Raw genomic sequence first — 12482 nt, 5'->3', positions numbered from 1 at the left:
TCACTAGTGAGTTTCTGATTCAGATGACACTCAATGGCTAGCCTACAGTCGAAGTCGCTGAAATCTTCTGGCATACCGATTGTGCTATTACTGTTATAAACCAACTGGCTGCCACTTAACACAAGTGATTCTCCTTCGCCGTAGCCTTTGTCACTTTTTCTAAGGGGTCGGCTATTTCAGGATTCGGAAGAGTTTATTAGCGGTCACACGATTCTCCCCATCTCGTTCTATAATGGTGGTCCCCACTCGTATCACATAGTGGCTACTTCCGCATTACATAGTGGTGTCCGAATACTTCTGATGTTCATTCAGGAGATTGACACTGATGTCGACGTAAGTCGAGCCCCAGATTTCATCTCATATGGGCGTAGATTACCATCAAGTATTCCCCACAGTTACACGCAATTGCACCTCCAAGATAACACATAAAACCAATTTTTCCTATTGGTGTCCCAATTGTTAGTTTTGAGTTTAGCACCGAAGGATTTAATGAGACAGTCCTGTAGTGTCTTAGCTTCTTCTGGGAGTATACAACAGAACAAAATTGATTCAATAATTCCACACACGATTGCTACATAGCCGTTCATGTTTGGATAGTATCAATTTAGTGCTTATCAACTCAGATACTCACCAGTTCAATACAAGTCAAAATGCTTTTAAGAGAGTCATTCGATCTACAAATTAATGATACTGATCTTCCTGCGATGCAGCAAACTAGTTTAATGTACTTAAATATGAACATCGTTATGAAATCCTTGTACTTGTTCTATACTAAATCATGAATTTCACTGATCTGCTTGCTGATAATTTGAAATAAGATCTAATTTGTTGGATAGTTATATTATCTAATGATTTTAGTTTTATAGGGTTCATCCATAGGAAAATTACACTCTACTTACATAAGACGGTAAAACTCTTAGCATTCTGATTATTCATGTCAAGTGGTCTGCTCCACAGCGTAACATGGGTAGGCTAGACTGTGTGGTAGGGAGATGAGCTAGACCCATATAGGATCCGTGCGGTTTGTACAATGGCCGACATAGTGTAGTTTTTAGTCGGTTCCCCACGCTCGTTTAGGCAAATGCTGGGCTAGTTCCCTAAATCCACCTCATATAATACGATTCACTAACAAATAAAATACGATAACACACAGAACAAAGTTCACGTGGTATGCAGACAGATGTCCCCACGAAGTGCATCCGGCCACAGACTTTATAATAAACTTCGTAAATCCTGAAAAAGCAGACCTGTTGGAAAACATGATAAACGCTACGAAAAAGAAAAAGAAGAATCACTTGTATTAAGTGAATAACCAGTTGGTTTATAACTTCGATGTTCTTACCTTACGTTACCAAATGTTGGTTTATTATAGTATTAACTGAAACAAAAATTATTTATCATTGGAAAATATTGTGGTGGTAAAACAGTGACATTATTGTCGCAATATTTAGATAGTTACGTAAATCGATTATTCCATATTCAGTAGATCATGGCGAGAATTTCTATAGAAATTTAGCAGGACGAGTCAGTTTACAGATTACCAAGCATCTGCGTGTATAAAATTCTGCTTACTTAGAGTTTACTAATAGCACATGGGCTCAAGCGTAACAAAATTAAACATACCACAGGCATTAGTTCAAGTTAATGACAAAAATAAACACCTCTATCTTCTGTACCATAATATCGTTAATTCGTAGTTAATAATTTAGTTCTATAGTAAGAGAAATTTTCTGGAAGAAACGATATCAATTTAGATTTAAAATCTACTTCTTTAGTTGTCAGGCACTTTATGGCATTAGACAGATGACAAATGGTTTGTTGCTCAGTGTTGGTCGGTTTTCCAGACCTCAGAAATTTGCGCCAGAAGACACTAGGTTCAAATATGAAAAGTATGTGAAGATGCTGGTTTGTTTGTTTCTCAAACTAAACATTTTGTCAAGAGTAGAAATCTTTGAAATAGTGAATAATATTTCTCTTTGTTCAGATTTTTGCTTATATATATATATATATATATATATATATATATATATATATATATATATATATATATATATCCAAAAAAGTTGAAACGTACTGCCCTACTTCTTGACCCCTGTTTATGTATCACACTGATTATTAATATATTCAGTTCGTTGAGCAGATGCAAGTAACTCTTTTTAAAAAGAGTTAAAGGTTAGTACATTTGCAGAGAAACATTTATCAATTTTTCAAATAAGTTTTAAGCATTTATTTTCTTCATATCTAAAAGTATTATTTATAAAATTTGTTGCCTCTGCAAAAGTGGCCATCCCTTTTTCATGTATGTTTGATAGATAAATTAAGGAAAAGCAATAAACCTATACTTTAAGGCTGCAAGTATCCTTCATTTTTTGGTATTCACTGAAATGTTCTGTCTTTCTATCCTTGGCTATACTCTTAAGTACAACGCTTCCTCAAAATTTAGGAAAAATATACCACTAGGTAAATTTATGTCTTACAAAACGGCAACCTCAGTCACATTTTATACTTTCCAAAACCATTACATCTACAGCTACATCTACATGGATACTTCGCAAGCCACCGTACGCTCTGTGGCGGAGGGTATCCTGTACCACTTCTTGTCATTTCCCTCCTGTTCCACTCTCTAACAGATTGAGGGAAAAACGACTGTCTGTACGCCTCCGTATGAGCACTAATTTGTCGTATCATATCTTAGCGGTCCTTACGCGCAGTGTATGTTGGCGGCAGCAGAATCGTTCGGCAGTCAGCTTCAAATGCCGGTTCTCTAAATTTCACAATAGTGTTTATCGAAAAGAATGTCGCCTTCCCTCCACGGATTGCCATTTGAGTTCCCGAATCATCTCCATAACACTGACATGTTGTTCGAACCTACCGGTAACAAATGTAGCAGCCTGCCTATGAATTGCTTCGATATTTACCTTCAATCCGACCTGTTACGGATCCTAAACACTCGAGCACTACTCAAGAAAAGGTCGCACTAGCCTTCTATATGCGGCATCTCCCTATAAACCGAAGTCAACCATTTGTCTTCCCAACCACAGTTTTGAAATGCTCGCTCCATCTCATATCGCTTTGCAACGTTACGCTCAGATATTTAAATGACCTGACTGTGTCAAGCAGGACACTAGTAATACTGTAACCGAACATTACAGGTTTGTTCTTCCTGCTCATCCGCATTAACTTACTGTTTTCCTCATTTAGCGGCAGCTGCCATTCATCACACCAACTCGATATTTCGTCTAAGTCGTCTTGTATCTTCCTACAGTCACTCAACTTCGTCACCTTACCCTACACCAAGGCATCATCGTCAAACAACCGCAGATTGCTGTCCACCCTGTCCGCCAAATCATTTATGTATACAGAGATCAACAGCGGTATTATCACACATCGCTGGGTCACTCCTGACGGTACTCTTGTCTCTGATGAACACTCACCGTCGAGGACAATATACTGGGTTCTATAAGGGGCGTTCAAAATGAAACGAGCCGGAGGCATAATTACAGAAAAAAGTCCCTGTATGTTAGAAGTATTGACCTTGGCTGTTGAGACACGTGTCCCACTGTGACACAAGGCGGTGAATGGCTGTCTCTTAAAATTCCTGGGGCTGCGATGTTAACCAGTTCCGCACGTACCGCTGTCTGAGGTGAATCGTTTGCCATACAGAGGCGTTTTAAGGGGACCAAAATCGATGTAATCACAGGGAGAGAGGTACAGACTGTATCGAGGGTGGCCGAGAACCTCCCATTTGAGTTTCTGCAGGAGTGGCATGACTGAGTTGGCCGTATGAGGCTTTGCATTGTCGTGGAGTAGAATGACCCCACGGGTGAGATTGCCTGGTCGTTTTGATTTGATCGCTTGGCGAAGGTTGGTCAAGGTTTGCGAGTAACGCTGACCATCCACTGTTGTCCCGTGCTGCAGGAAGTGAATGAGAAGGGGGCCATCTTGGTCAAAGGCACTGAGGGGCTAACGATTCACTTCGGATGACGTCGTACAGCTGTACGTGCGGAACTGGTTACCATCAAAGCCCGGGGAATTTTATGAAACAGCCATTCAGCGCCTTGTGCCACAGTGCCACAAGTGTCTCAACAGCCAGGGTCAATACTTCTAACATACAGGTACTGCTTTCTGTAATTATGCCTTAGAATCGTTTCTTTGTTACACCTCTTACATTATTTAAGAACGAGCCACTCACATATCTGTGAACTTATTACGTAAGTTCGTACCTTCATTAATGGCTTGCAATGGGGCACCGCGTAAAATGCTTTCCAGAAATCTAGAAAGACGGAATTGGCCTGTTCCCTTTCATCCATGGTTCTCAGCATACCGTGTGAGAAAAGGGCAAGCCCATTATATTCCATAGATTTAGGTCTTGGTTTTAAGAGTTAAATTTTTCCGGAAATTTCGCCTCCTGCGAGCTTCAGAAATCATGCAGATGCATGTTTAAATTCACCAACAGTTTATCGTTCGAAAAGTGACTACCTCAAATAGTAGCTAGCTGTTCTTTCATTGTGAACATTGCTAAGAATTCCCTTTTCATTGCAATAAACGGTGAAGAACTGAAATGCTTCTGTCCCCTGTGTCTCCCAGAGGACGCCAGAAATGTTGGATACAATATCAGTTATAGCAACACTGTGTGAATTTCAATAGCTATATGTGGCAAACTAACCATGATCATGAATGGTTGCAGGCTACGACTTTTATTTATGTCTTACAAATAGCTTAGCTGACACAAAACCCAGAAACATAACTTTTCTAAGAAATAAACATTGTAGTTCATTGTATAAAATGATAGTAACTTGCATGTGAAGTGATTCGATAATCCGATTTACATTTTAACTACAAGCTATTAAACAGAACTTAACTATCACTTTCGGCAAAGCACTCCAAAACCGTTGTTCATATGATTATTAACTGTAGAACCACTAAATGGGCGGGGGGGGGGGGGGGGGGGGAAAACAACAGCCTGCAGTATTTGTTTTATTTGTATCTATTTGTTTCCACCGATGAACCATGGACCTTGCCGTTGATGCGGATGCTTGCGAGCCTCAGCGATACAGATAGCCGTACCGTAGGTGCAACCTCAACGGAGGGATATCTGTTGAGAGGTCAGACAAACATGTGGTTCCTGAAGAGGGGCAGCAGACTTTTCAGTAGTTGCAGGGGCAACAGTCTGGATGAGTGATGTGGCCTTGCAACACTAACTAAAACGGCCTTGCAGTGCTGGTACTGCCAACGGCTGAAAGCAAGGGGAAACTACAGCCGTAATTTTTCCCGAGGGCATGCAGCTCTACTGTATGGTTAAATGATGATGGCGTCCTCTTGGGTAAAATATTCCGGAGGTAAAATAGTTCCCCATTCGGATCTCCGGGCGGGGACTACTCAAGAGTACATCGTTATCAGGAGAAAGAAAACTGGCGTTCTACGGATCGGAGCGTTGAATGTCAGATCACTTAATCGGGCAGGTAGGTTACAAAATTTAAAAAGGGAAATGGATAGGTTAAAGTTAGATATAGTGGGAATTAGTGAAGTTCGGTGGCAGGAGGAATAAGACTTTTGGTCACGTGAATACAGGGTTATAAATACAAAATCAAATAGGGGTACTGCAGGAGTAGGTTCAGTAATGAATAAAAAGATAGGAATGCGGGTAAGCTACTACAAACAACATAGTGAACGCATTACTGAGGCCAAGATTGATACGAAACCCACGCCTGCCACAGCAGTACAAGTTTATATGCCGACTAACTCCACAGATGACGAAGAGATTGATGAAATGTATGATGAGATAAAATAAATTATTCAGATAGTGAAGGGAGATGGTAATTTAATAGTCATGGGTGACTGGAATTCGATAGTAGGAAAACGAAGAGAAGGAAACGTATTAGGTGAATATGTAATGGGGGTAAGGAATTAAAGAGGAAGCCGCCTGGTAGAATTTTGCACAGGGCATAAATTAATCATAGCTAACAATTGGTTCAGCAATCATAAAAGAAATTTGTATACATGGAAGAAGCCTGCAGATACTGAAAGGTTTCGGATAGATTATATAATGGTAAGACAGAGATTCAGGAACCAGGTTTTAAATTGTAAGACATTTCCAGGGGCAGATGTGGACTCTGACCACAATCTATTGATTATGAACTGTAGATTAAAACTGAAGAAACTGCAAAGAGGTGGCAATTTAATGAAATGGGACCTGGATAAACTTACTAGACCAGAGGTTGTACAGAGTTTCAGGGAGAAAAATAAGGGAACAATTGACAAGAATGGGGGAAAGAAATACAGTAGAAGAAGAATGGGTAGCTTTGAGGGATGAAGTAGTGAAGGCAGCAGAGCATCTAGTAGGTAAAAAGACGAGGGCTAGTAGAAATCCTTGGGTAACAGAAGACATATTGAATTTAATTGATGAAAGGAGAAAATATAAAAATGCAGTAAATGAAGCAGGCAAAAAGGAATACAAAAGTCTCAAAAATGGAATCGACAAAAAGTGAAAATGGCAAAGTAGGGATGGCAAGAGGACAAATATAATGATGTAGAGGCTTATCTCACTAGGGGTAAGATAGATACTGCCTACAGGAAAATTAAAGAGATCTTTGGAGACAAGAGAACCACTTGCATGAATATCAAGTTCTCAGATGGAAACCCAGTTCTAAGCAAAGAAGGGAAAGTAGAAAGGTGAAAGATGTATATAGAGGGTCTATACAAGGGCGATGTTCTTGAGGACAATATTATGGAAATGGAAGAGGATGTAGATGAAGATGAAATGGGAGCTATGATACTGCGTGAAGAGTTTGACAGAGCACTGAAAGACCTAAGTCGAAACAAGGTTCCGGGAATAGACAACATTCCATTAGAACTGTCCGCAGCTCGTGGTCGTGCGGTAAGGTTCTCGCTTCCCATGCCCGGGTTCCCGGGTTCGATTCCCGGCGGGGGTCAGGGATTTTCTGTGACTCGTGATGACTGGGTGTTGTGTGACATCCATAGGTTAGTTAGGTTTAAGTAGTTCTAAGTTCTAGGGGGCTGATGACCATAGATGTTAAGTCCCATAGTGCTCAGAGCCATTTCAACCATTTTGAAAGTGTTTGTGTGGAGTGTAGCCATGTATGGAAGTTATACGTGGACCATAAATAGTTTAGACTGAGAGAGAATAAATGCTTACGAAATGTGGTACTACAGAAGAAGGATGAAGATTAGATGGGTAAATCACACAACTAATGAGGAGGTATTGAATAGAATTGGGGAGAAGAAGAGTTTGTGGCACAACTTGACTAGAAGAAGGGATCGGTTGGTAGGACATATTCTGAGGCATCAAGGGATCACCAATTTAGTGTTGGAGGGCAGCGTGGAGGGTAAAAATCGTAGAGGGAGACCAAGAGATGAATACACTAAACAGATTCAGAGGGATGTAGTTTGCAGTAGGTACTGAGAAATGAAGAAGCTTGCACAGGCTAGAGTAGCATGGAGAGCTGCATCAAACCAGTCTCTTGACTGAAGACCACAACATCTATTTGTTGGAGTGAAGAAGCAAGAATTTAGGTAGTTGTACAAAGGTATCTAGAGTGTGTGCTGTCTAGGGTTTGCAATTTTTGTGAATTATTTAAGTCTTTAAATATGCCTATTACATTTAAGTGCAGTTAGTTTTTGCCCCCCCCCCCCCCCCCCCCCCCGACATTGGTGAGAAAACTTTTCTCATTAAAATATTTTTCAGTATGGCAGAAAGAAATGCAGTTTCTGACTGTTGGTACCGCTGTATTGCGTTGCCATTGCTGTTTCGAAAGAAATCTCCTTTGTTGTTCGAGCAGTTGTACATTACTCGCAGTTCTAATAAAATGACTTGTCAGTATCAGATGATTCTCACAGAGGAAGAGGTGTCAGACATAAAAAATTAAGCAAGAGAAGGTGATGAAACTAATCAAGGCGAAGATGATACAGTTGTGACATACGATAGTGACACGGCAATTGAACATGAGTCAAGTCCACGGAGATCATCCCCTGATGAACAACATGCAGCTGCTTCCAGCAAAGCTTCCAGCAAAGTGGTAGGGATTATATTACTGCGACTCCAAGGCAAGTACGCAGGTCAGTACAAAATATAGTGAATGTTCGTGACGGTTTTACTAATGAAGGCTTGACCTCTAGTGTGCCAGATTCTTTCAAAAATTTATGGTGTTTTGATATGCATGGGAACATATAATGACACTAGACTGCCTCTTGACGACTTACGGGGCAACGTACTTGGACAGAATATCTACATTGCTACAATGTGTCGTATTCGATGTGGAGAACTTCTGTCGCTGATTAGATTTCATAATAAAGAAACAAGAACCGAAAGATGAAAGCAGGATTAGTTTTTCCCCCTTCGTGAAGTTTTCTACAAAATTGACAAAATGTTGGTGAAATATTGCATACCAAGTGCAGATCTAACGATCGATGAAATGCTCTCCCTATTCCGAGAAAGATGTCCCTTTAAGGTCTTTGTGAAAGACAAGCCTGGGAAGTATGGCATTCTGATTAGGATGTTATCCGATGCACACGCCCAGTATGTTCCAAAAATTTAGGTCTATGCAGGGAAGGATAAACGGCCTGCTGAAGAACGGAGTGCAAATGCAGTTGTTAGACGCCTTGTGAGTCCGCTGGCATTAAGTGGAAGCAATATAACAATAGATCGTCATTATACATCCATAGACCTAAACGAGCTTCTTTACAATGATGACAGGTTAACTTTGGTGGGAACATTGAAGAGTAACTGAAAACACATACGAGAACAGCTAAAGAAGACACACGGTCGAGTGCTGTTTTCCTATAAGTTCTTATTCACAGATCCGAAAACAGGCAATGCAGCAGTTACCTTGGTCTCATACATCTCCAAACTGAAGCCTACTAAGAATCTCCTACTTCTTTCCACACAACACAATCCTAACGTGGTGGATGAGTTGACAGAGAGAAAAAGATACAAACATCGATCTCTGCTACGATGAAACAAAAGGGGGCACAGACGGCATTGATCAAATGACACATCATTCAGTAAAACTAGGGACGAGAAGGTGTTCATTATCTCTCTTTTTCACCTTGATAGATATTGCCTGCTGGAATGATTTTCATGATAAGCGACCCAAATTGGAATATGAAGAAGCATAATGTAAGGAGGCTGTATCTGCCAGAATTAGGTCAACACCTAGTTAGGCCGGCTGTGGATGAGAGAGCAAATAATATCATGGGTTTACAAAAGCCTATCATCTCTGCAGTGGAAAGTGTTCTAGGGAAAACGCCACCCAGCGTTACTACAACTGTGCAATCTGTTGAATTTTATTCAAGAGGAAGATGTCACATCTGTCTGAAGAATAAAAACTCTAAAAAGGAAATAGACAAGATGACAAAAGTGTCTATAGTTTGTTGCAGGTGTTCCAAATATGTGTGTTCCACTCATTCTGCAATAACGATCGTATGCAAAGGTTGTGAAATTGAAAATGAAAGTGAGTAGGAAGGAAAAACTCATATGTAATTTATGACTTTTATTTTCTATTTTCTTATTTGTGGTTTGCTATTGTACGTTCCTATACGATTTCTTAATATAAAATTCATATATATGAAAGTGTTAGATTCATGATCAACATATAATAATATTTCTCATATTCAACTTTATTTATTGTATTTGTATATGTTATAATGTTCCTGATTAACTGTGGAAAGTGTGTTGCAACACAGCAAAGAAATTCCTAGATCATTAAATAATCAAAATAAAATAAACAAACGAACAAAAAATGTTAAAAAGTGAAAAGAATGTGATGGCAATTTTTGCCTGCCCTCCCCCCGCTCCCCCTAGACATTCATGTGACATATCCGAGCTTAGTGGTGCTAGGATTAAAGTTGATCTACGCCTCCCACTACTGGCTTGGTTACTCGGATAACCACATGGTTGGTTGTCAGCGGCAACTATGTTGGCACTGACTCATTCAGTGCCAACGTAGTTGCCGCTGCCGCTGCTGCTGCCATTCCCAACCGACCGCGTGGTGAAGTGATGCCGGGGCTGGACTTCAGTTAAGTAATTTTAGATCGACATGGTACCACGGTACTATAGATTTTAATTTTTAATGTTGATTGTGCCGTACTCTGGCATGTTATAGTAATATTATGCTTCTGAAGAAGGCTAGATTATTCTAGCCCAAACCATGGTAAAGACCAGCAAATTTGCACAACTGAGGCGGATTGTTCAATAGATTGTTAGAGCATTGCCTCCGAAAACACCTCTCATTTTGTTGTTTGAAAACAGGACAGCTGTTTCGTAGAAGTTGGTCTACTTTGCATTGGACAATTTTGATACTGTCTCTTATACTGGATGTTAACCATTTGCAGGATTCGTATCGCAATGTGGCACAAACACGTGCCGAGTTCCGCGAGTCTCTCAGGCAAGCTCTGCGGCCAGCTACTACCACGACCACGACGACCACTACGCAAAGGACCACGACCTCAGACAGCAACGAAGTCTAAGGTCGAGCACAGCCAGCGGTTGCTCACAGCCTCAAGCGCGTGGCAGTGTGACTTCTTTCATGTTGACCTTATTTTCTCTAAGGAGAAACTGTGCAATTAACATTCTTCGTAAGGTTAGTGGTAATACCATCTCCATTCCAAACTATCATGGTGTACTCTATGTTGCTGTGAGTGCAATCGTCGTGTCTAGAGTGATGTATCTGAAGACTCACAAAGGTAGTTTCATGTTGAGGATTATCTTAAAATATTAAAACGATGTTTTTATTGTGTTCTCTTAGGTTGTGAATACAGAAGTGCCATTGTCTGAATGTACAGGGTGCAGCATAAATAACATTTACATCTAGAAGGGTAATTCGTACATATTTCAGGGATCTGTGGATACGTGAATCAAGAAACCTGTAAATAATTAATTTATAGAAAGCACTTATGACACATTTTTCAGTCAATATATCTTCTAAGGGGTCATCTTTAGTGACAAACACTGATGAAGACGTTTGCGGAGGTTGTCTATGGCTTCTGGGATCAGCATGAACTAATGGTAGTAGTGACTTCTGGCATTTCGTACTATTATTAAACGTATTAGCAGAATCTTCCGTCGGTTCTTGGTAGAACAACAATATAATAAATGAAAAGCACCAGTTTGCTTTTGTTCTACAATATTGTAGAACAAAAGCAAACTGGTGCTTTCCATTTGTTATTATTAAACGATTCAGGAGCAGCGTACATCTATGAAACGTAACTTTGAAGTGTCCACGAACAAACTTTCGCATAATTTCAGATGACCTAATGGTACAGTGTATATCAAGGCGTAACAGAATGAGATGACTGAAAAACATGTCATTCAAAGTTGAAAACGAACATACAGAAGCCTAGGCTGTGAAACCATACTACAGAAAGTTTCAGAATTTTTTTCATGTGATATCATCGTGGAAGGAGTGCGGCTTTCACTCGTCGAATTCAATATAACTACATCTAACAGCTACATCGAACATATGAGACGCATGTTATTTAAATTTGGGTCAGTTACCAATCGGCCTCAACGCAACATTTTGTCAGGTTAGTACAATAGGCATACAAAAACTGCCACTCGTAAAATTACACATCAGAATATCATCAATAAAGAATGTTACTAGGACGATTTTATTTTTAAAAATAATTAAAGCATTGCTTGTCAGTGGCATGTATAAACATAAATAACTTTTATAGTTCCTTTTTTCATTTGCCCTTTATGTCGCTACGGTACCTTATGTTTCAGAGATAACCTTCATCACTTTCATTAAATGAATGTATATAAATATTTATTCATGTCTATACGTCAAATGAAAATAAAAAGTGATATTTCCTTAATGTTAGCGTTTCATGTTTACTGTTTATTTGCTATTGCTCCTACGCCCTAAGGACTATTTCGTTGTAGGATTTACTAACAAGGTAAGCACGTAAGTGCAGGATGTTTCAAAAAGAAGATCCATATTTCGAATGCACATATTTTTTAAGGTATACAACATACAAGTATGAGCCTTGGGACAAATGTTTAGATTACAGATGTTCAATATGCACCCCACTAGCGACAAGAACAAAATTGAAACTAGAATCCCTCCCATACTTGGGTAAGCACGTCCATCGTCACTGGTGTATAACAGGATGGATTCGGTTCTTCACGTCTTCTGGTTTCTGCGGCACTGTTGTGCGCAAACGTTGACTTTAATGAAACTCCACAGGAAGAAGTCACAAATCGGCAAATCTGGTGGCCGTGGAGATCAGACGAGGAGTGCAAAGTTACCGGGTGTTTGACGACCAATCTAACGGCTTGGTAGAGAGTCTCATTCAGAGATTCACATACTTGATGTCTCCAGTGAGGGGATGCCCCATATTGTTGAAAAATGTTGTCCTTGTACAGCCTCGGACGCAACACGTTTATAACATAGTAAGATACAGCTGGCCCGCCCGGTTAGCCGTGTGGTATAATTCACCGCTTTCCTGACTGGGAAGGGGCGCCT

The 12482-nt window shown here is 40.0% G+C and overlaps 1 protein-coding gene across 4 annotated transcripts in view; it reads left to right on the top strand.

Moving 5' to 3' along the window:
* The window catches only part of LOC124605845, a 93563-nt gene that overhangs the window by 63236 nt on the left and 17845 nt on the right, over nucleotides 1-12482 (top strand). For 3 of the 4 annotated variants that reach the window (XM_047137776.1, XM_047137777.1, XM_047137778.1), the window contains one exon: nucleotides 10351-11832. In XM_047137776.1, coding sequence (XP_046993732.1) covers nucleotides 10351-10485 — 135 coding nt within the window. In that variant the 3' untranslated portion in view covers nucleotides 10486-11832. Of the gene's footprint in view, nucleotides 1-10350; nucleotides 11833-12482 lie in introns of those variants that run through there. The other variant, XR_006978684.1, reaches the window with a different exon arrangement.

The sequence above is a fragment of the Schistocerca americana genome, chromosome 3 (assembly GCF_021461395.2).
Source record: "Schistocerca americana isolate TAMUIC-IGC-003095 chromosome 3, iqSchAmer2.1, whole genome shotgun sequence".
NCBI lineage: Eukaryota > Metazoa > Arthropoda > Insecta > Orthoptera > Acrididae > Schistocerca > Schistocerca americana.
The sequence above is the reverse complement of the archived record's forward strand: the minus strand, read 5'-3'. Positions and strand labels throughout refer to the sequence as shown.